Source organism: Marmota monax, unplaced genomic scaffold, assembly GCF_021218885.2.
Source record: "Marmota monax isolate L192 unplaced genomic scaffold, Marmota_monax_Labrador192_F-V1.1 WCK01_AAM20220418_F8-fsc00158, whole genome shotgun sequence".
Lineage (NCBI taxonomy): Eukaryota > Metazoa > Chordata > Mammalia > Rodentia > Sciuridae > Marmota > Marmota monax.
Window position 1 is genome coordinate 2,746,775 of NW_026694092.1, and position 23,238 is coordinate 2,770,012.

Sequence of the window (23,238 nt, forward strand, 5' to 3'; positions counted from 1 at the left end):
GAGTTTAGACAGCTGCAGGGATTTCCTTTGGACTGATCAGTGAGATTAGAAAAATCGCTTTACATCTAATTCCAGAAATTATTCAGATTCTTCTGTTGTTTTATGTTGAATGCAGTATTGTAAATAAGGCAGTACATCAATGAGGATTAAAAATATTTGAAATATTTTATTTTTATAGAGCTCTTTGTGATACTGGTCAAAGAGAATCTCCTTGTTCCTAAAACATCATGTAGGATGTCCTTAAAACATACAATATACACTTCACTTCAATAACCGCCCCCCCCCCAAAAAAAACCATATGATATATACACATGCATTGAAGAGGGCAGCTGACATTCTTCCTAGAGTTGTACCTAGCTCAGTCAGGCAGCAGCTGGGGGAAAGCTCTTAGATCTTATGATATACTTTTTAAATAACTGTTAAATAAAAGTTCTTTATCATTGGCTTGAATTCCAATTAGCACAATAAGTGCATATGAGGCTGTGTGAGGGGCAGATCTAATTGTACAAAATCAAAGCGTCTTTACCCTGTGATGGTTTTACTTAATCATCTCTGACACTTTCTGCAGCTTAAGGAATCCTAGAGCATCTACCATCTTGCTCATGGAAACTTGAGTCTTCAAACTTAGCCACCTTATTCTGTGCTGATTCTTAACTCTATGGGTAATGATTTCTTACTCTTCTTTCCCCCTTTTAGATCACTGGGGTGATCCTGTTGGCTGTTGGAGTCTGGGGAAAACTTACTCTGGGCACCTATATCTCCCTTATTGCCGAGAACTCCACAAATGCTCCCTATGTGCTCATCGGAACTGGCACCACTATTGTCGTCTTTGGCCTGTTTGGATGCTTTGCTACATGCCGTGGTAGCCCATGGATGCTGAAGCTGGTGAGTATGTTGCAGTAAAATACTGCCTTCTCAATTGTATTTTTTGTAAAAATATAAATCACATGATGTGTCCCCTTGTGAGGCCACAGAAAAGACTTTAATATTTTTTGATTCTTATTTTAATCAAAACTTTTACTTAATCCACCCTTTAATCCCCCAGTAGGAAAAACAACTGCAAACATAACCTGGCACAGTAAACTCAGTCTCTTGAGGTAGATGATGAGAAAGCAGAGGCCTGTGATTCTAATAGGCTATTGATGCCCTTCTGGCAAGATGTCCAGTTCCAGTTTTGAACTCTCTCAGAAATCTCCTCAAGCATATGATGTGCAGCTTTGGTGGGCAATGCATCATCCAGACATAAGCTGACTGTCAAGTCCAAGTTCCCATTAGAAAACTACTTCCTGACTCCTTGACTCTGGCCATGCATGGATGTGGGTGTATCCTCTTCTTTTATCATGCACTCCCTGGCTCAGTGCTGTTGAAGCTAAGCCAGAGGGCTGATGCAATGGCAAATATGGTCTACCAGGACCCATACTTGGCTTCCTACACTCTAATAGGATAGATGAAGCAGTGGTGTATCCCAGAGGGTAAAGGAAAACTATTGAAAGGTGATTTTTAACTTTCTGGTAGACTAATTGTCTAATTTCCTATTCACTATGTGTTTCATTGATGTGGACTAATGTTGAAGAATTTTATAAATAAAAGTTAGCAAGGACCTCTTCTCAGAAGAAAATTTTGTTTAAAATGAGCTATTTCAATCCAGATGCAGTGTCACACCCCTGTAATCCCAGCAACTCAGGAGGCTGAGGCAGGAGGATGGCCAGTTTGAGGCCAGCCTGGGCAACTTAACAAGGCTCTCAGCAACTTAGCAAGATCCTGTTTCAAAATAAAAAGGACTGGAGATACAACTTAGTGGTAAAGTGCCCCTGGGTTCAATCCCCACTAATTTCATGTTATAAAAGTGGGGAAGCAGAGGTTCCGCTAGGGTCATGTTGCCTATCCTTGTTTATCTTTAAGGTTATGACAATATATTTAATTCTACCTAGTGACATTTGTGGGCATGAGGGTGGTTCACTTCAAAGGAATCACCTTCCCAACTGGCAACAAAGAATTAGTCATTTTGTTGGCAAACTCATGGAAGTAGTACATGACTTGATCATGGTCAGTCCTACATACCTCAGCTACCACTTCCTTAGTGGAAAAGCCATAAGGAAGCCATATGGGGACACATGTAGCTGTCACCTGAACTCTATCCTTGCTCCCCTGGTCTACCTTCTAGAACTTCTCATAAGCATTAGTTTCTTGTGGTCTAGTGCCATGGCCCTCAACTCTGGGTGCATGATTAAATCACCTGGGCAGCCTTTTGAAAACACCTTTGCCAGGGTTCCCTCTCTAGCCAGTTAAACTAGGACCTCTGGTGGTGAGGCTATAGCATCACATTTTCTATAAAGCTCCCCCAGTGATTCTACTCTAGTGTCAATGTTAAGAACCTTGGTGATGAATAGGAAAGGGAAAATTTAGAGGCATAGAAAAAAAAAGATACTAGAAAACTGTCTTCACAAACAAGAAGAGAGGAGATCTGGTGAATATAACCTTTCTAGGCCATTGTCCCCAATTATGAAAGAACATTATTGAAGTAAATCATCAAGGTTTCTTCCAGCCCAAATATTGTGACTTAAGATTTACTCCTAGGAGGGCTTCTGATCAAAGAGACAAATGTACTTTCTCCCAGTTGCCTCCTTGTGAACTACTGCTCCATACTACTTTCTGGTGGATTCTAGGTCTGCTGAGAGACTCTCCCCAATTAGAAGCAATGCAATGCTTCTAATTGCATTTTGTATGAAGTTGAGAGAGAGAAGTTGTGTATATGGGGCATCATGAGTACATGTTTGATATTTTAGTGACTTGCTGTGTTTACAGAGGATTTTGTTGATATTTAGAAAGAAATTGGCATTTTAAACCAGTATTTCCTTTTTTGCTATATGTGTCAGTAGCTGAGAAAAATAACTAATGATTCTGTGCATTTTTTTTTTACACGACATGTACACTTTACAGATAAGTAATATGGCCACGTGAAGTCCATCCAAATTTCATGGCATCATTTCAGGCTATTGCAAACATTCAGAACTGTTGTATTTTATTTTGAGATGAGAAGAAGCAGATTGTAAGACATATGCCTTGTTGGTAAGAAGTCCGTTTTTCTTCCTTTTATCTGCTTTTCAAAGTCAAAAGATAGAAACCCTTAATATCTCTGAACTCAGGTACCCATACTTGCAAACACACACACAGGCACACCTCAAGAAGTGCAGGCAGCACGAGATGAAAATCACTAAGGGTTTTAAATGCCTGCAACATGGTTAGTAGGGCAACATATTTGCTTTTTAAAAGGCTATGCAGTGTTCTGAGCAGAGAAGTGAGCAGCCCCATAGAAAGGTGCTGAGAGTACTGTGCGCAGGGTGTCCAGCATACTGAAGAGGTGTATCCTCCTGTGCACATTCTGGTCTGTAGGCCCAGACGGGAGGGGTGTAGTTCCAAATGAAATGGTTTTGAGATGTGGCCAAGGAAAGTGAAGGAGTTTGCCCAAATGAAGAGAAGCAGCAGGTTTATATCCTGGCTGTGCTCACACATATGAAGGGCTAATGGAAGTCAGAGAGGTTGGTTCCTGTATCTTCTAAAAGCAGAATCAACACCAGCAAGTGGAAGTCTGAAGGAGGGAGATTTGCAGCCAGGGGAAAGGAAGTCTTTCCAACAGTTGGAACAGATTCAAAACAGAACAGGCTGCAGAGGGTGGGCTCACAGGTGCTGGATCATCATCATGAGGAAGGTGCTAAGAAAGACTCACAGGCAGGGAAGAACTGTTTGTGACCCCCAGAGCAGATTTTTTTTTTTCTAGTTCAAAGATTTCAGTGTTAAAAATAGTGGATACCTTAGTTTTAATTGGTCCTTCTGAATTTCTCCTAGTTGAACTGAACTAACAGGCATGTTAGTCACTGATGAATTCTACTCATCCTAGGCACCCTAAATTGGACACATTCTTATGTTGAGGCTCATGTGGGTAAATCTGGAGAAGAGTTGTTTTTTTTTGGGGGGGGTACTAGGGATTGAACACAGGGGTTTACTAAGCTACATCCCTGGCCCAATCCACAGCCATTATATGTTTTATTCTGAGACTGGATTTCTAAGTTGCCCAGGCTGACTTTGAACTTGTGATCCTCCTGCCTCAGCCTCCTGAGTCACTGGGATTACAGATGTGTGCTACTGTTACAAGCTGGAGAGTTTCACGTGTCTTCTAAATTTTGACTAGGGAGAATGAGGACTTGTCTACTTCCCACTGGCAGGAAGTAACCTACCCTGAGAAAGTCCTCTTCTCACTCCTGAGGTCTGACTTTGTCTTTGTCCACTTGATTTTCAGTATGCCATGTTCCTGTCCCTGGTGTTCCTAGCTGAGCTTGTTGCTGGCATTTCAGGATTTGTGTTTCGTCATGAGGTGAGTTCACATAAGGTAGAGAACTCAGTTAAGGGGCCTTTGGAAGGGGGATTTTTGAGACGGCTTAAAATGTGTAAAGGGTGCATATAGGCTACCTGGTTTCTCTAGTGATACTGCTATTTTCCAAATGTCATGTAATATGGCTTAAAATTCTAGTGACGTTCTAAGTGCAGGTACTTTAACAGATTCAAAACCCTCATTGTTGATCCTATTTCACTATGTAGCTATTACACAATATGATTTTCCACTCTGTTTTAAAGTAGTGACCTTCAGTGCAGATTAAAATAAAATTACTCCTTTAAAAATAGATGCTTTATAGGACACACATGTGTATCTATGTAACAAGATTCCTGAGACTATAAAGGGAAGTCAAAGTACTTGTCCTGCTGCTTGGAAATCCATGATTGTACCCTATAAAGGCAGAAGGACATAGGCATGTACTAGAAAATGGAAAATATAACATGGTATAGGTTGAAATCCTACCAAGGTAGAGTGTTGCCATGACCCTTGAGTCTGATATCATCTAGTCCCAGGTCCCACTTTTGGGCTTGGTCAAGATAAATTCCATGGGAGTCTGCCTTAGGTGCTTTCTCTTCCTTTCCCTGTTACCTTGTTTTTTTTTTTTTTTCTTTATTGGAGGCAGTATCCCAGATGCCAAAGCATTCACATGGGATTGCACACAGTGCTGCATCCAGAATTAGACCCGCTGTGTTAGTCAGCTCACTGTCACTATGACAAAATACCCAAGATAAACAGCTTAAAGTAGAAAGGTTTATTTTGGCTTATGGTTTCAGTCAATGGTCACTGGGTGCTATTGCTTTGTGGTAGCACAGTATATCGTGGTGGGTGGGAGTGTCTGGCAGAAAAGGCTGTCACCTCATGGTGCCCAGGAAGCAAAAAACAGAGCAAGGAGCCAGGGTCCCAATATCCCCTTCAAGGGCACACCCCCAATGACCTGAGACTTCATATAAATAATCCCCAACTCTTAAAAGTCCCACAACCTCCCAATATCTCCATGAGCTGAAACCAAGCCTTTAATACATGGACCATTAGGGAACATTGAAGACCCAAACTATAGCAATCCTCATTCTTATTATCAATTGATGAAAATTGATGACATCATGGCCTCAATACCCCTCATAGATGCCCCAAGTACATATGTGAATCTCAGGAGCAGCCTGACTCACTCCTCCCTGAGCCCTTGCCCACTTCCTCTGGGATACTGCCATGACTGTGTTCCACATAGGGGTTTTCTCTTAATGGGTTTCATTCCCTAAGATCTGGAGATCCTTATCTCCCTCACCTCTTTTCATTTGGAACACTCTGGGGTGTAGTAGGGAGGGTTGCAGTGCCACCAGTTCTGGTCTTGAGTCTGGCGTTAAACTCACATGGTGAAAATAGGCCACACTTAATGCCATTTATTCAGAAGAATGCCCAACTATCCTATAGGGCAACAGCAGGCCTGTTCCATCAGCATGAGTCCTCAGTATGGTGCAGGGTCTATTCTGTGCAGCTCACTTGTCCACGAGACAATTCAGGTACAGTAAAATGAGATAACACAATTGGGTATGGTCACCACCTTGGCTTAGATGCTTCATGTAACTAACCATTCTTTCCCTTCTTTAACTGTCCATTGGACATAGCTTCCAGTATTTCATCAAGGAATATACCAAGTTAGGAAAGTCAACATACTTAGCTTAAGCTTCCCACCAGGTAATAATAATATGGCCATTTGCTGTCCAGAGGCATTTCACTAATCAGGGGTCAGTTTTACTTAAGCCAGGTTACCTGGTAACATACCTAACACCCTACCTTCATCAAATTACCAGGAAGACAGAACTTGAAAATTTCCCTACAAATGTATTCATTCATGTTTTGTTAACTCCTTATTAACATAAAAAGTTCTTGTCCTTTAGCTTATTTTACTTTGGCCTCAGTAAAGACAGGTAAAAGTTGATTTTTTCCCTCTCCTGTATGGTAAGATAGGATCTGTTTTTGGATGAAACATCAGTATTCCTGTCACTCCAATGGCCTGTCCTTTATCCTTGTTTTTGCACAAGGTCAGAGAAAGTTACAGAAAGATGGGCATTAATCAATGCAAATAAAATAACTAGAAAACTCATGCCTAACATTTTGGCAGCTCACAATCCCAACCCTTTCAGAAACTGACTAGCCACTTTGCTGGGTCATTGAATCAGCCAGGCTTCCTCTGGTTTAGGGGTGAGGGCAACACTTTTTATTAGAAAAAAATACTGAGCTAATAAATCCCTTGGTGAACTTTCTGAGTGCTTTTGTCTCAGAAAACAGGGCATTCCCGATCTCTGAGCACCATGTATGCAGACACTCAGAAGAGGCTACCATGGGGTTGAAGTTGGTATGAATCTGAGTCAATTTGGGTTGCAGTGGCCTAGAACCATATTGTTCCTTGTCTTCCACAGATCAAGGACACCTTTCTGAGGACTTACACGGATGCTATGCAGAACTACAATGGCAATGATGAGAGGAGCCGGGCCGTGGACCACGTGCAGCGCAGTGTAAGTTCCAGGGAAGGAGATTGGGATGGGATCTGCCTGCAGGGTCTGGGCTGAGTCTTGTAGGCAGCCAGTAGGTTGGGCTAGCAGCATTTGCTGTGAATTTCCATTCTTTAGCTCTTGGTCAAGTTCCATTTTCAAGAGTTGACACTGGTATTTGTCTAGGCTCCATTTCTCCAGGTAATTAATGTCAAAGAGGGCCACTCCCTTGAGTAAGCTGTGCATCAGTAAGGATTGTGAGCATTCTGATGACAGCTTATTTGCCCTTACAATCTGAATCCTGGGAAAGGATTTAGGCAGAGAGTAGACGACAGCCTAGCTTTGAGTTGGTTTCCAAAGGCTGGCTTTCTGGAATCAGTGTCTTTAAGATAGAGAGCTTGGATGAGCTGCATCCACCATCTAAGGCAGTGTATGGAGAAACAGAGGAATCTGGCAGGTGTGGGAATGGCCTGGGCTGCCGGGAGGCTCTCAGGGTGACAGGTGCTAGAGTACAAGCCTGATTGCCCATCAGGATTACCTAGGAAGGTTTTTGGCTTTGAGTTTTCTTGTTCTAGTTTTTTTTTTAATATTACAGAAACAGTATTTAAAATTATTTTGATATTTTATTGGTGCATTTAAAATTATACAGAATGTTAGGGTTCATTGTGACATATTCGTACATGCACACGACATAATTTTATGCATTAGATTTTCCAGTACTTCCCTTCTTCCTCCCTCTGACCCCCTTCATCTACTCTACTTGTCTCCTTTCTATTGATTCATTTTTAATTGATGCACTATAATTATACATAAAATGATTCATTATGCTATGTCCATACACGCACATAGCATATTTTGGTCAATTTCGTTCCCTAGTACCTCTCCTTTTCTTCCCTTCTTCCCTCCCTCTTGATTCCCTTCCTATACTCTACTTTTCTTTTAATTTTGTGAGATCTCCTTTTTTTACAATTCATTTTCTTTCTCAACTTCCACATATGAGAGAAAACATTCAACCCCTGACTTTCTGAATCTGGCTTATTTCACTTAGTATGATGTATTCCAGTTCCATCCATTTATCAGAATTTCAAACTTCAAGTAAAATTTCAAGAAAAATTGAAAGAATATTACAATAAACTGTATACCCTTTGCCCAAACTCAACAACTAGATATATATTTCTGTCCTATTTATTTTAATATTTTCTACATGAGGGATTGGAAGACCTTTTCTGTGAAGGTTTATTTTAGGCTATGAGGGCCTTATACTCTGTCACAACTACTCTGCTGCTGTAGCACAAAAGCAATCACAGAAATAGCTAACAAATAGGTGTGGTTGTGTTTCAATAAAACTTTATTCACAAAACAGGCAGCTGATGGGCTGTGGATTGCCAAAGCCAGCTCTCTCTCTCTTTCTTTATGTGCGTGCTACCCGCCCCCCCCCCCACAAACCATTGGTATAGATCTAATGAAGTGCTCTGAAAAACCATTATTTGCCCCAGCTTCCCCATGAACAATTCTGCTGTAGCTGGTGTGTATGTCTCTGTCTTTAATGACACACTACTCTCACAAGTGATTGTGATACTTCGCCAGGGCAGAGAAGCACAGCTTTGCTTTGCGGAGTTGGTAAGAAAGCCAGTGGACATATAATCTAGACTTACAAGATGCAGGCCAGTGAGTGAGGAGACCACAGTGTTTTTGATCTACCACTCTTTGATTCTTTTCCTTTCTCTGTTAATAGCTGAGCTGCTGTGGTGTGCAGAACTACACCAACTGGAGCACCAGCCCCTACTTCCTGGAGCATGGCATCCCCCCAAGTTGCTGCATGAATGAAACTGACTGTAACCCCCAGGATCTCCACAATCTGACTGTGGCCGCCACCAAAGTTAACCAGAAGGTACCTGCTTCCTCCCAACCCTGGCAGGACTGGTTATGAATGTTTTAATTTTTCACTTTTCAGGTGGAGGCTCACTAAGTTGCTAAAGCTACCCTCAAACCTGTGATCCTTCTGCCTCAGCCTCCTGAGTAGCTAGAATCATAGGCATGCACCACCATGCCTGGCAGTTGTGAATGTTTGGGAGGGCTTTGTTGTTTTTGTGAAATTCTGACAACCTAGTTTACAAAAGATAGTCCAGGAGGCTGTCAGGTGTCTTCCTTTGTGGTCCTTGATTGCCTGGGAAAAGCACTTGAGGCTGCTCCCTTCTAAAAGAGAAAAAACTGTGGCTCAGATCAGCTTTCCACTGCTCTCCACAGACAGCTTCTACCATGCACAGTTATGAAGGTTCAGCAAGTGGTTCCTGTTAACCCTGATGCTAGTGTCAGACAGAGAATGTTGACTTTCTTCTTTCTGGGTATCTTTCTTCTGCTAATATACCATCTAAACATGAAATTATTTGCAGCTGGGTGCCAGTCTTTGGCAGGAAGATGGGAGTGGAGTTGACAGACAGCATCTGCTTCTGCTAGGAGGGTGGCCCTTATTTTAGGGAGTTTGCCATTATAGGAAAAGAAATCAGCAACTCCAATTCAACTCACTGTCAACATCCTGAGTCTCAATTAAATCAGAGCGAAAAAAAGATGGCTAAAAGCAATTTGAAAGTCAGTACATAGTGCAAATGACGGAAATGAAGTTTCTGTAGTTAGGGAAAAGGGAAATCAATTCTGTATTCTGCTTTGCAGAGAATATGATGAAGACATGACAACTATATGTGAAAACTGTCTATATTCTCAAAGATTTTGAGAAATGTCATATGCCAAATGTGATTTAATGAACCAAAGGGGAGAAAATAAGCCTACTATTGAGTTTACCTGTGGTTATTCAGCCATGGGGCATATTTTTCTACTAAGATAAAATTCCAAATTTTTTTTAGTGGGGGGTACTGGGGATTGAACCCAGGAGTGTTTTAACATTGAACTACATCCCTGGTCCTTTTTTTATTTGAGCATTATAATTATACATAGTATGGGTTCATTTTGACAAAATTATACATATAAGGAATTTTATTTCAGTCCTCATCCCCGCTCTTTCTTCCTATCCTTCTCCCTCCCCATCTTTTTCCTCTACTGATCTTCCTGTAACACATTTATTTATTTATTTTTGATTGGTACTTGATACATATACATAAAGGTGAAATTCCCTCTGGTACATTTATGTGTGCATATAACATGATTTTGTTAAATACCACAACAGCAATTCAGCTGAAAAAGAAATTAAGAAAACTATCCCAGACTTTTTCAGTTTTTATTTCAAGATGGTCTTGCTAATTTACTGAGGGTGTCCTCAAACTTATTGTCCTCCTTCTTCAACCTCCTGATTGGCTGGGATGATAGGCTATTCTTCTGATGTCTTCAAAATTCTGTATGGTCTGGGCCAACTACTGAGATTACAGCCCTTCTCTCAACATTAGAATGTTAAGAGTGGTTACAGGGCTGGGGCTGGGGCTCAGTGGTAGAGCGCTTGCCTGGCATGTGTGAGGCACTGGGTTTGATTCTCAGCACCACATAGAAATAAATAAATAAAGGTCTATAAACAAGTTTAAAAAATTTTTAAAAAGAGGTGGTTACTATATTTCACCCATTTCATGTTGGTATTTGTAACATGGACACTGCAATGCATCTTTGCCATCCTGGAAGCTTTTTTGTCATTCCGGGCTTATTACTTTGCTATTAGCATGATTCAGTAAGATGCAATACTAAAAGCTACCTGTCTTGGCTAAGAGAACATCTGTTCTCAAACTTTTGAGGCTTCCTTCACCTCTCATTAGTTAATAAGACTACTTTTGGCTTTTTTCATGAGTATCCTCACTGAACACCCATATGTGTCACTAGGGTGCCATTATATGGTGTGCCAAGCAGACCTGGCACATGGTGGACACTCCAATTTATGGAAAGCAAGAGTGATATATGGCAATGAGATATTTGGCTCATGAGGCTGGTTTATAAAAGCAGAACTTACCAACGTTAGGTAAAAAAAAATTTTTTTCACCCAAACTTGCTCTTCTTTTTTCAAAGTAAAGGATCCAGAAATCATGAGCACAGGGTCTGGAGTCAGACCTAGTTTAAATTCTGCTTCAGCCACTTGTAGGTTATGTGATCTTGATCAAGTTACTTGACCTTTCTCGATCTTTCTTTTTCCCATCTGTAAAGTGGGGATCATAATAGTTCCTGTCCCCTAGAGTTATTGGAAAGTATCTGGAGATTTGGTTTAAATTCATTAAAAATGGAGGAGATAAAGTATCTAAAGCATAGTGCCTGGTACAGACAAAGGGTACTGTAATTGTTAACTGTGATGAAAAATGTCAACTGTGATATAAATGTGATCCTGATGATGACGATGATGAAGTTTGTCTTCCTCTCTATTATACCATCTTTTGTTAGAAATGGTACATCAGGTCCTTATAGGGTGGATCTATTGTTAATATCTAAAAGAAAATTTGGGAGCATATCCTATAGTGCATCTATAATATTTACAGTAATTTCTAGAAAGAAATTTAATTGACAACCTACATATGGAACTTATTCCCCATCTTTCCATTGCAGGCCTATTTTGTATTTCTCTGGGCACCTTAAGTACTTGGAAGAGGTGCTTAACTTTTTTCTCATTGCCCTTGTATTCTCTAGCCTGGTTCCTCCAGAGAACAAAAAGTGGATGGACACTAAAATTTGTCTTTTGAGTTTCATTAGACATTCTCATTTAATGCCCACACAAATCTCTGAGACAAATTACTTCTCCTGTCTAGTTTTTATAGACCTCTCCAAAAGGGAATTGGTTATGGAGTAGAGAAAGTAACAGTAGGTGCTCATATATGCCAGCCCCCCTTCATTGACTTATTTTCCCTTAAGAACTTAACTACTGCCGCATTCTAGCTGTATGGACTCCTGTGGTGTAGATAGATGGGTCATTGATATAGATCTTTGAGTGTTTTGAACCCTACACTCTGATAGCACAGAAAGATGATTCTTGGCTTTTTCTTGGCAGCCCAAGGAAACCTATGCTATCCAGATTACTTAGAGCAGGAGGGAGGAGATGTGAACAGTTAACACAGGATATTTATCGTTTATTTTGGGGGGCAGATTTTTTGGTTTTTTTTTTTTTGTTTTGCTACCAGATTTGGTTGGCTATTAGCATTGGCTGAACCCTACTCCATAAGAGTGCCTTGCCAGTTTGTAAGAGCAAGAAGAAGAAAGAGTTCTGCTTGACAGCTACAAAGATACCTCTTCCCAAAACCTGTCTGGAACTAGCCTTCTCTTCCTTAGTTCAAGTCTGCCACTTGCAGATGTTTTCCATTGGTGACTGTGTTGATTTAGACATGCTGAGAGGGTAAGCAAATTAACTATTCTGTTTCTGGGTGTTTCCTAGGAGACTTAGCAACTCTCAGTAGATTTATCTCATGCCTGAAAACCAGGCTTTCATATTAGGAAATTGAGAGAGATTATTGTGGGTAGATAAAATCACACTTTAGTGCAGAACTTAAGGTTGAATGCAAACATGGCCTGTGGTTGTAATATCAAAGCAGTTCTCACAGTCTGCAGAGGTATAGTGAGATTTGCAAAATGGGCCCTGGGTCCATGTGGTGAATAACAGAAAAAAAAACCCGGAGATGGAAAACATTTATTTTGACATCACTTTCATCTTCTCATCTTGATTAATCCTATTACTGATATGATGCATTAATTTGCTTTCTTATTTGGAATACAAAATAGGAAACTTTCCTTACAGTGGAGTGCTTCTCAAACTTCAGTGGGTATGTATGTGAATCACCTGGAAATCTAGTTAAAAGTCATTAAATTAATTCTAAATAACCTGGGATGTGGCCAGTGCCGGTTCAGCAGGTCTGGGGGTAGGGCCTCCAATCAGGCAGTTCTTAAAGCTCCCAGGTGATGTGATACTACTCATTTAAGAACCACACATTTGAGGAGCAGGGTTTACAGAAAACTATTTTGCCACCACTGTACCAATACCAGGTAGTTATTTCATTTTTCTGATTCTTTTCACTGGTTAGAGTGACCTTATTAAAAAAGAAGAATGGAGTAAAAATCATAATTTTGTGGGGTACTGAGGATTGAATTCAGGGGCACTCAACCACTGAGCCACATCCCCAGCCCTAGTTTGTATTTTATTTAGAGACAGGGTGTCACTGAGTTGCTCAGCACATTGCCAAATTGCTGAGGGTTAAGCACCTCTTCCTAACCCTAACCTTTGAACTCATGATCCTCCTGCCTCAGCGTCCTGAGCCGCTGCGATTACAGGCACACACCACTGCATCCTGAAGAAATTGAAATTTTAAAATAACATATTCAGCTTAAGTGTAGAATTGAGACCAGTGATAGAGGGTGGAATCTGTGCTAACCCATTTTGCAGAGGAAGAAAACAACCCACATTACTTCTCTCTCAATGGTATTACCAGCTTGTGTTTCCATATTTTGAACTGACCTAACACTGGTGCTGGTCTGGAGTTCATTCCTTCACCTGACCATCACTGTGGGGAGAAGATATGGAAATGATGGCCAGCTCAACAAAATGCTATTTTAGCTGCTATACCACTTAGGACATTATTAGAATATCCACTTCTTTTCCTGCTTTGATTCTTTCCTAACCCAAACTCCTCTCCCTTCCACTACCTTTTAAAAAGTAGTACATCATTTCACTATTAAAAGTAAAAGCAGCAAGCTTTTGCTAGAGAGAGGCAAGTTCCACAAGTCCCCAGAAACAATAATGTGCTACCCTTCATATTTGTATCAGATAACCAATGAATACAGATTGTGACTCGCATGGAAGCCACATGTCTACAACCACTGCTAAGTTAATGCACTTTTTGTCTGCAAACGGACTATGAATATAAAACATCATTTCAAAGATAGGGCGTTGGCAGAATTTTCACAAGCTATGACAAATGTTAAATTAAGATTTGAATTTTAAAATAGGAGATACAGTGGGGTGTTTGTTGTTCTTCAGATGTTGGCTACAACTTACTATGCCTTTCTCTATGAACAAGAACCACCTTTATCCGATTTATTGAATTTATGTCTTCATTTTTCACACACTGATACATTCAAGTTGAAGCCATTTATCAGAAAACTAGAAAAAGACCATGTCTTCCTAGCTGAATAAATCAATTCAGAGGCTCTAGGTTGATTTGGTTGGTTTCAATTAAAATATATATATATATATATATCTCCCCACACTCATATTCACATTCATACACTCCTATTACTGCCAGTTGACTTTAAATTCGGTGTTTCCTGCCTGGATTAGGTTGGTAAAATGTAATCTGGAATAACAACAACAACAAACTTGTTTAGCACTGTGATTGAACTCCAACCAGATCTTAAATAAAGGTAATTCACTTTCTTAGCATTAAAATTACATTAGAATTTGTGAAAATTGTTGACTTTAAGCATGCCATATAAAGATATTATAATGTGTTAAAGGGAAATTTACTTAGTTCTAAGGATAAAGTTATTGACATTCAGAAAGGGGAAGTGACTTGTTCAAGGTTATATACTAAATTTTGGAAAATATTACTCTAGAACATAGATTTTTCTCTACAAAAAACAAAATCTTAGCAGTTCCCTTAGGAAGAACCATAAAACTCCAGAGAGTTGGCAGATCTTCAAACACCTCCCTCTAACCAGATGATTTGTCTTTGTTTATCCAAGATTTTCTCATTCATTGTCAAAATGCTTGTGCCTATGTTTATGATACTTGGGTTTTCTGTTCAAGGATATAGAATGCCTTTTTATCTGTTTCCATTTACTTCTCTGCCTGTACAGTGTTTGCTTCATAGAGCTTACAGATTTCATGCTAAATTTAATCCTACTGAGACATTTGTAGATGAAATTATGTCTGGGATTTGCTTGAAAGTAACTCAGCCAGGGAATGGAAGTCAGGGATGTTTAAATGAAATAGGATTGACTATATATTAATTGTGATGTTAGGGGAAGTGTGGGGTGTGGGTTCATTGTACTACTCTCTGTACTTTTTTGTACATTTGAATTTGTTTGTTTGAATGGAATTCCAGTATTTCCTAGGGTGAGTTGCAATTGTGTTTTCCAAATTCAAGTCAAAGTATATGAGAGAATGTTGTAAGTGTGTATAACCCAGCCTAGACTGGCCAATACACATCCCTGAGACCCCTTCTCTCTATTTCCAGGGTTGTTATGATCTGGTGACCAGTTTCATGGAGACAAACATGGGGATCATCGCTGGAGTTGCATTTGGAATTGCATTCTCCCAGGTAGCCTACCTACATCATCGTGTGGGGCTCGATCTAGGTTCTCCCCTGCCTCCAGCTCTGGTTTCCCTCCCTGGCCTCCATATTTTCAGCCTGCCATCCTGTGCCTAGGGAAAGGCTGATAGATGGGGTCAGAGCTCCTTGCTCGTTAGTCCTCAGGTCATCTGTTTATTGATTTTCCTTTTTCAACTTAAATGAAGTTTTGCCATCAAGGGAATATCGGTTACAGTTCAACTAATGACTAGCTCCAGATAAACAACTTGCTTCTTCTGTAGGTCAAATGGAGGTTAACTGAACAAGGTGCTGGCTTAATTGGAGCATAAACAACTCAAAACATCAAATGGCTGATCCAGATTGGGGGGAGGTTTTTTGCTGGCTGACCTGTCCTTTTTTGTTCTTTCTTAGTTCCTGTGGATTATGCATGGCATTTTTCCTTTTAAAGAAAGCTCACATTTATCAAACTTCATCTTGTGATTATTATTTTAATCTCTAGCTTTGACTATTCTGTTTCTTCAAAGAAAATCCACCTTTTGGGTATTCAGTTTTATATCCCCTCATTTCTATCCACCCTCTAAAAAAACAATGGGAGAATAATTATGCAGATTAAGTGAGCCACACATATTAAAGAATGAAACAAGATTATACTAGATCTGAAATGTAGTCTACTGCCACCAGGCAGGGTATTGCTCCACATGCTTCTGATCTCCCAGCAAAATGTTACATTCTAGCTATAATATTGTGATGGGCAGAAGGATCAGCATGTATACCTAGCAACCAAATAACAACTTTGTTTAACTGAGGCCTTTTTCAGATCAACAGATTATTTTCCAAGCAAAGCTCATTTAATATTGTCTCAATAATTTTTCCAGTGTTCTACTTACTATAGAGGTCATCTGCCCATCTGTACCCCTGTCCCTCCTGCTTAGCAATGCAGATGCACTTTAAATTTATTCAAGTTTTCTTCTAAAATTGTCTTCCCTGGATTGTATTTTTAAATATTTTTATTAGTGTATTATAGCTATACACAATAGAGTTGATTTTGACGTAATCATATAAGCAGTACCTAGTTCTTCCCCTGTCTGTCTCCTCCTCCCTCACTCTGTTCCCTTCTTCTTCTGTACTTGTCTTTCTTCTACATACTTATTTTTTGGTGTTTTATAGGAATACATGCAGGTGGAATTCAGTGTGGTTTACTGCATATGGAGAAAATTCTTGCCTGTTACTTCTCCACCAGGGGATTAATATCTAGAATATAGAAAGAACTTTAAAAAAAACTCACAACATCAAAATCCAAAGAAACTAATCAATAAATGGGTTCTTCAGAAGAACTGAAGAGACATTTCTGAAAAGAAGAAATAGAAATGGCTAAGAAATATATGAAAAAAATGTTCAACATTCCTAGCAATCAGGGAAATACACATCAAAACTACATTGAGGCCAGTGGTACACACCTGTAATCCCAGCAACTCAGAGGCTGAGGCAGGTGGATTGCAAGTTCAAAGCCAGCCTCAGCAATTTAGCAAGGCCCTAAGCAATTTAGCAAGACCCTATCTCTAAATAAAATATTTAAGAAGGGGGCTGGGGATGTGGCTCAGTGGTTAAGTACCTCTGGGTTCAATCCCTGGTACCAAAAATCAAACAAACATGCAAAAACACTACATTGAGATTTCATCTCACTCCTAAAATGATTGTTGAAATATTGAATGTACAGAAACATGCGTGAATTGTAAGTTTACAGCTTAATAAATGATCACAAAATGAATAGACCTGTGTAGCCCTTGCATAGATCAAGGAAAAGAACCATAGCATGGTGGTTTGTTCTTGTGAGTTAGAGAGCTTAGCTGCAGAGAAGTAGAAATGTGTTTCTTCCTAAGCAGTTATTAAAAACCTGTGTGACATTTCATCTCACAAGAGCATGCAGACTTAGTCAATATAAGTACATTTCTTGCTGCAGTTTCAAAATTATCTTTTAGCACACTTCATTGTTCTTGTAGCTCATGAAGTGAATTAAACCCTCAACATGCCAACACACAGACAAACCAGAGTGGGTCACAAACACCACAATGTACACAGCCTCCAAAGACATTTCAAAGGGATGACTGCCCTGAAGTTTCCTCTAGTTTGCTATAATGTTTCAACAGTAACATCCAGTAGCATCTCTGTTATGACTGCAGGGGACATTTTAGTGTATTCAAAACCTTGTGACTGATTCAAATGTGCAGGATACATTTGAAAGTCTTGAACATACAGTTTCCTTAACACATTTATATGTAGCATCAGGTTAACACCAGGAAGACAGACTTCTGTTTTGTTTTGGAAGAGGACTGTCCCCTTGGAGGGAAAAAAAAATATCACTAAAGTCTCCTCTTGTGGCTTCCCTAGAAAAATAAAGGAACATGATGCAGTTATGAGATTCCAGATTCACTGAGGAGACAAACACCTCAGTGAATCTGGAATCTCATGGATAAAGCATCTTATTATGCAAGGATATCTCCACACATGTGGCCTTCCTTGAGTGTATACATGGTGGAGAGCAGGATCCAGTTTTCATTAGAGATGAAATCAAGTCATATAGGTCCTTCTCTAAGGCACGAAGAATCTGATGAAAAGCTATTCTCCACTCTTCTTTCACACATCCCTAAGAAGGAATTTATGCATAGAGAAATGATTAGCTGGCCTGTTGCACATTAATCTCTGCTGCCTTCAAGAAATCCTTGACAAGGTTGAATATAATTGTGGCACACTGGGAGGAGAAGAGCTTTGGACCTAAGAAACCCCAAACAGAAACACTGTGCAACAAGCTTAGGTGTCATCAAGGTACCACATAGTTGTTGGGATGAGAAAAGAAAATACAAAGCCCAGTGATGATATCACTCAGCCAGTACCACTTCCCCACAAGGTGAGGCTTGTCCAGCAGAACAGAGACTTTGAGACCTACCGTGCTCAACTTAGGACTTTCTCCAGCCAGATGCACTACCAACTGTAGCTGTTTATGGTACGAGCAGATTCGGGGTTCCTAGAAGCCAAAGTTGGTTTTCAGATCCCCTGAGATGATGGTAGTAGCCACTTACCATGTGCTTGTTTAGGAAGATCCAGCCCTATTGATCCGTGACCTAGAAGCAAAGCTTTAGCTACATTTGTTCATAAATTTTACAGCCAGAGTTATAGTAAATCTCACAAATGTTGACTGATGTTGATGAAACTATTGTGCCTTGGCCTTCCTGTAATAAAGGAAGATCTACTATGTAAAGGCCCAAGTGGGTAGGAAATAACAGAGCTCTCCCTTTCTTTTTCCCTCACCCCCTCTTCACTGTCTCCTTCTCCTGGCCCTCTCTTGGGACCTGAGTGCTGTCACCTGTTGGAAGAAACTAGCCTCGCATATCTTTTGTCTCAGAGATTAAAGATGGTATCAAATACAAGGGAAACTAGGCCAAGTCTAGTCTTTCAATAGACTGCAAGAACGTTTTCCCCCTGTTAGCTATTTTGGCCAACTTAAAACTCTTGTTAGGACAGTGGGGTTTGGTCATTTAATGCTTCTCTCCCCAAGCTCCCATGGCCTTTGACCTATCAAGGAAAAGCCCATCTGTCAGGATTTGATGGACAGGTCCTATTGCTCTATAAATTATAGCAGGAGGTTGCACATCTTTGAATATGATACTTCTTCCCTATGTCTTTGGCAGCTACTCTTTCAAGAGGACTTGAGGCAGGAGAGATCATGCATGTTCACACCTTTCTCCCAGTACCTTACATAGTCTAGAAGTCAGGGGGTACTGAACCTGAACACTGGTATTATTCATTTTATGACATTATGTGTGGACTACCTCTGTAGTTTGGGGGAAGATTCCTCAAGCTCCCCTAAATCTGTTTTCAATAGACTCTTTATTACAACCCTGTGCAATATTATAATCCCAACTTTCCAGATATGCCTGAACACATGTGATGTGCCCCCAATACTTACTTAGTTTTTAGCTGGAATCTAATTTTTTGACACTATCAATTAATTTTCTGGGTATGATGGTCCTGGAAAATGGCAGTTCTGATAAAAAGTGACAAGTTTTAAAGTTCAAAGTCCTTACACTTATGGGGGAATTTTAGTTTCTCATTTGACAAAATATTCTGAAGGATTCAGCCATGATATCTTTGGCCACTTGGCAGTACATGATGTATATATATATATATATATATTGTGCCATGGAATGTTCTTAGCCAGAGAGCCTTGGCAGGAGATTGTGTGGGTCAAGTAACTTGATGAGTTTTCCTTACCTGGTAGAAATTATAGGTTGCATATTTTATAACACAATTATCATTTTTAGAGGTAAGGTAATTATTGGAGACTAGAACCTGCACTGTTAAGCTAAAAGCCAGGAAAATAGAGTTCAAGGGTCATGGTGACCTACAGACTAGTATGGCCACAGGAATTTTGTCTATAAGATAAGGGTAACTAGGTAGAATGGATGAGTGGTTCCTTCCTCTGGAGGGCTTACTAAAGCACCAGTTTCAGGGCCTCACCCCCAAATTTCCAATTCAACATGTCTGAGAATGTGTATTTCTAACAAGATCCATGCTGTTGATTCTGGGACCACATGTGGAATGACACTGAAACAGATTATGTCTAAAGGTCATTCCCCACCTCTGATCTAATAAAATGTGCCCAGTTGCTTAAATAGAAGGGACTATATTGGCCCAGCCAAAGCTGCCTCTGTGTTCAAGTGTACTATTGGGCTCCCATCCAAAGAATGCTGATCCTCCAGATTCATGAATGAGAATTTTGTTTCTAATGAGCGGAGAGCAAGATGTGCTTAAGGGTGCCTTGGCAGTATCACAGCCATTTTTATCACATGCACCTGTGCCACAGGTTAGGCCAAGGCCAAAGACAGGTGGAATACTGGGGCCTTCTGAGAAGGTGGAAGTACTCTGTGACTAGTTGTTTTGGGGCCCCAGAAAGACTAGGAGGCGTACCCTGTGTGTAGATGGTTCCATTTAGGCCTAAGATAGCTATATGGTCGAGAGACAAAGAGAATGTAAAGCCCCACTGTCCTCTTTCCCCTTCTACTTCTTACAAACCATGACTTTTTCTTATCTCACAAGCAAATGAACCTAGTCGAGAATAGTGTCTCTGTTGCTGTCACAAGGAAAGAACTATTATTCTGTCAGCTAAGTTTGACTAGAGTATCATATTATATTGAAAAATTTTCCAAATGCATGTGCTATGGCTTTGAATTAAATTTTGGCCTTTTAGTTAATATCTTACTAATTCCATATTGCTTGATTTTTTTTTCATTACTCTCATAACATGAACAGATTTTAATACTACTTAGTATCAAAAGTTGTTCTTAACTGACCAAAGCAAGCTTCTTCTGGAACCCTGTGGCCAGTTCCAGAACTTCAGTTGACTGTGTAGCCTTCCTCCAGCTTAGTTCCCACAATTGAAATCTGGTTTCTTCTTTATCTCTAGCATCCTTTCCCTGGTCACATAATGGAAACCCTCAGTCCCTCCATTGCTAAAAATTACATCTAGATATATCCATATATCAAAATATATCACATCCCATAAATATATTTAATCATTATGTATCAACTTAAAATGTTTAATTAAAAATTACATCTGATGTGACTTGAATGTCTCCTTTTTGTTTGTCTCCCTGGCAACAGTTGATTGGCATGTTGCTGGCCTGCTGTCTGTCCCGGTTCATCACGGCCAATCAGTATGAGATGGTGTAAGAAGGTGAGTGGCAATGGGGAGTGCTGGACTTGGTGGGTGTGCCTGGACTACTGCCATATACCCTTCAGCCAACTCTGCAAGAGGACTGTCTGGCCACTTAAATACCTGTTCTGGGTGGCACTTGTCCATAGGCAGAAATCTCATTTCCCAGGTGCTGGGAGGAGGTGTGCTGGGTGCTATTGCATAAAATATGGAAATGCTCTTTTCAGCATGTTACCTTTTTGTTCAAGTCCTTATTAATGGTGAATCACTTGTGTTTTAATTTCCCTCTCAGTCTTTCAAGAGCGATGGAATAAGAGACCTGTTTTAAAAAGGAACTGCAGCAATCTCTGAAAGACTTCCAAAGAATATTAGAGCACAGTACATAATACACCTGCCCTGCTCCTGCTACCCCCTTCCCCAAACCCTACCCACCCACCCCCTGCGTGCAACTGACACTCCTACCCAGTCTCTCTCATCTTTCCACCGGCATCATGTGTAGTGTCCATCTTGTGAAGCCCTGTTGTGCCACAGAGTATAGCCAGGCCCCCTGCGGCTAGTCCTAGTGATCCCTGCCCTGAGGCCCCGTGCGTGCCAGCTCCTTCACGTGTACTTGGTCCACCTGCAGCTCATCGTAGGTCACTGGTTATCACACCATCACTGGCCCCTTGGAGTCCTGCATGTATTATGGGAAACTCCTGTTAGCCCCTGACCGTGGTGGATAAATGCCACATACCTTTACGTAGATAAGCAGATGCTAGTTATCTGTTCTTTTGACTTAATCTCATTTGGTTTGGTTTTCCCTTTACTAAAATGCTTTCCTACCTTCTTTAAGCTGCCTAGGACAGGTAAAGAGACCCACTAGTAATTGTTCCTACAGAGAAGAAAGCATGTGTCACGCATGAGGAAATGGTCTTGGAGCGTTAGGTAGCCTCCTTGCTTGTTATTGTTCCATACCTGGGTATGAAGAGACAGTTTAGTGCGCCTATGCCTCTCAGTTGAAACCTGTATAATCCTGTTACAATGCTGTTGTTGCTTCCTGTGAAGGCAATGATATTACTTTTGTTTTTCCCCAATGAATTGCTGTTGTGTTATTTTACTACTTCTTCCTGTATTTTTCCTGTATTTTTTTTTTCTTGCATTGACATTACAGACTTTGAGGACCTCATCAGATCAATTGAAAAATGAGTGTGAAGGGGGAACAAAAGTCAAAATATTTTTAAAAGATCTTTAAAAATAATGCCTCTGTCTAGCATGCCAACACGAATGCATTGATATTGTGAACATTTGTGATATATGTATTAATAAATAGAGCAATTACAAATGGTTGTGTTGTGATTCTGTTCTTTAGTTGTTATGATTTTTTTTTTGGTACTAGGGACTGAACCCAGGGGTGCTTAACCAATGAGACACATCCCCAGCCCTTTTTTATATTTTATTTACGCATAAAATAAAAATAAAGGGCTGGGACAAAGTCTCAGTGAGTTGCTTGAGCCTTACTAAGTTGCTGAGGCTGGCTTTGAACTCTCCATCCTCCTTCCTCAGCCTCTTGAGCCACTAGGATTACAGATGTGCACCACCATGCCTGGCTGTTATAACAGTTTTTGAACACATATTTCCATTCCATCCTGTTTCTCTGGGTATTAGAGGTGGCCCACCTTACATGCAGACCCAACCCCACACAGATGCTCCAACCCCACCAAAATAGCATGGAGCAGCCAAAAAACTGATGGGTTAGTTTTTATTATTATTCTTATTATTATGGACATTTCAGAAACTTGAATCATTCATCACGGATGGGATAGATTGTTGGCTGCAAAAATAGAGCCTTTGTATTTTTTCAGGCCTCTACAATCCACGAAATAAATAAGATTTTAGCAGGGTTCTTTAAAGTCTGAATTTTATTTAAAAAGCCAATAAGCATCTATTCTTTCTTTCATCATTTCTAATGAGCATATATTTTTCCCTTCCTTCTTCCTTCTCTGGGTTGGATTGAATAAATGCAATCTGAACAACAATTCAGTTGTCCCAATGCCCTAATTTATACTCAAGTATAAAATGCTTACACTTGATTTAAAGAGCATTTTAACAATAGGTGCAGTATAATATGTTATCTGCAATCATTTTTTTTTCTTCTTGATGATTCATGAAAAAAAAAAAAAACCCAGTAAAAGCATAAAGTGATCTGTTCCCAAATGAATAGATCTAAAAAGCTCCCTCTTGAGGAGGGACAGGAAAGGGAAGGAAATGCAGAATGAATTTGACAAAATGATGCTATGTGCACATATAAATATGCCACAGTGAGTTCCACCTTTATGTACATCAATAAAGCACTAATTAAAAATAAATAGTTGGGGGAAAGCCTCTCTCTTCTCTGTAGAATGAGCTTTATTTAAGGTGGAGATGGTTTTCTAACTTTATGCATTTATT

General features: G+C 40.1%; 1 protein-coding gene across 1 annotated transcript in view; it reads left to right on the top strand.

The window, feature by feature from the left end:
• Nucleotides 1–22,132, top strand: part of Tspan7 (tetraspanin 7) — a 122,623-nt gene extending 100,491 nt beyond the window's left edge. The window contains exons 2-8 of the mRNA XM_046465048.2: nt 697–885; nt 4,298–4,372; nt 6,811–6,906; nt 8,618–8,773; nt 15,027–15,110; nt 20,760–20,832; nt 21,104–22,132. Coding sequence (XP_046321004.1) covers nt 697–885; nt 4,298–4,372; nt 6,811–6,906; nt 8,618–8,773; nt 15,027–15,110; nt 20,760–20,828 — 669 coding nt within the window. The 3' untranslated portion in view covers nt 20,829–20,832; nt 21,104–22,132. The remainder of the gene's footprint in view (nt 1–696; nt 886–4,297; nt 4,373–6,810; nt 6,907–8,617; nt 8,774–15,026; nt 15,111–20,759; nt 20,833–21,103) is intronic.
• Nucleotides 22,133–23,238: the final 1,106 nt, after the last annotated feature.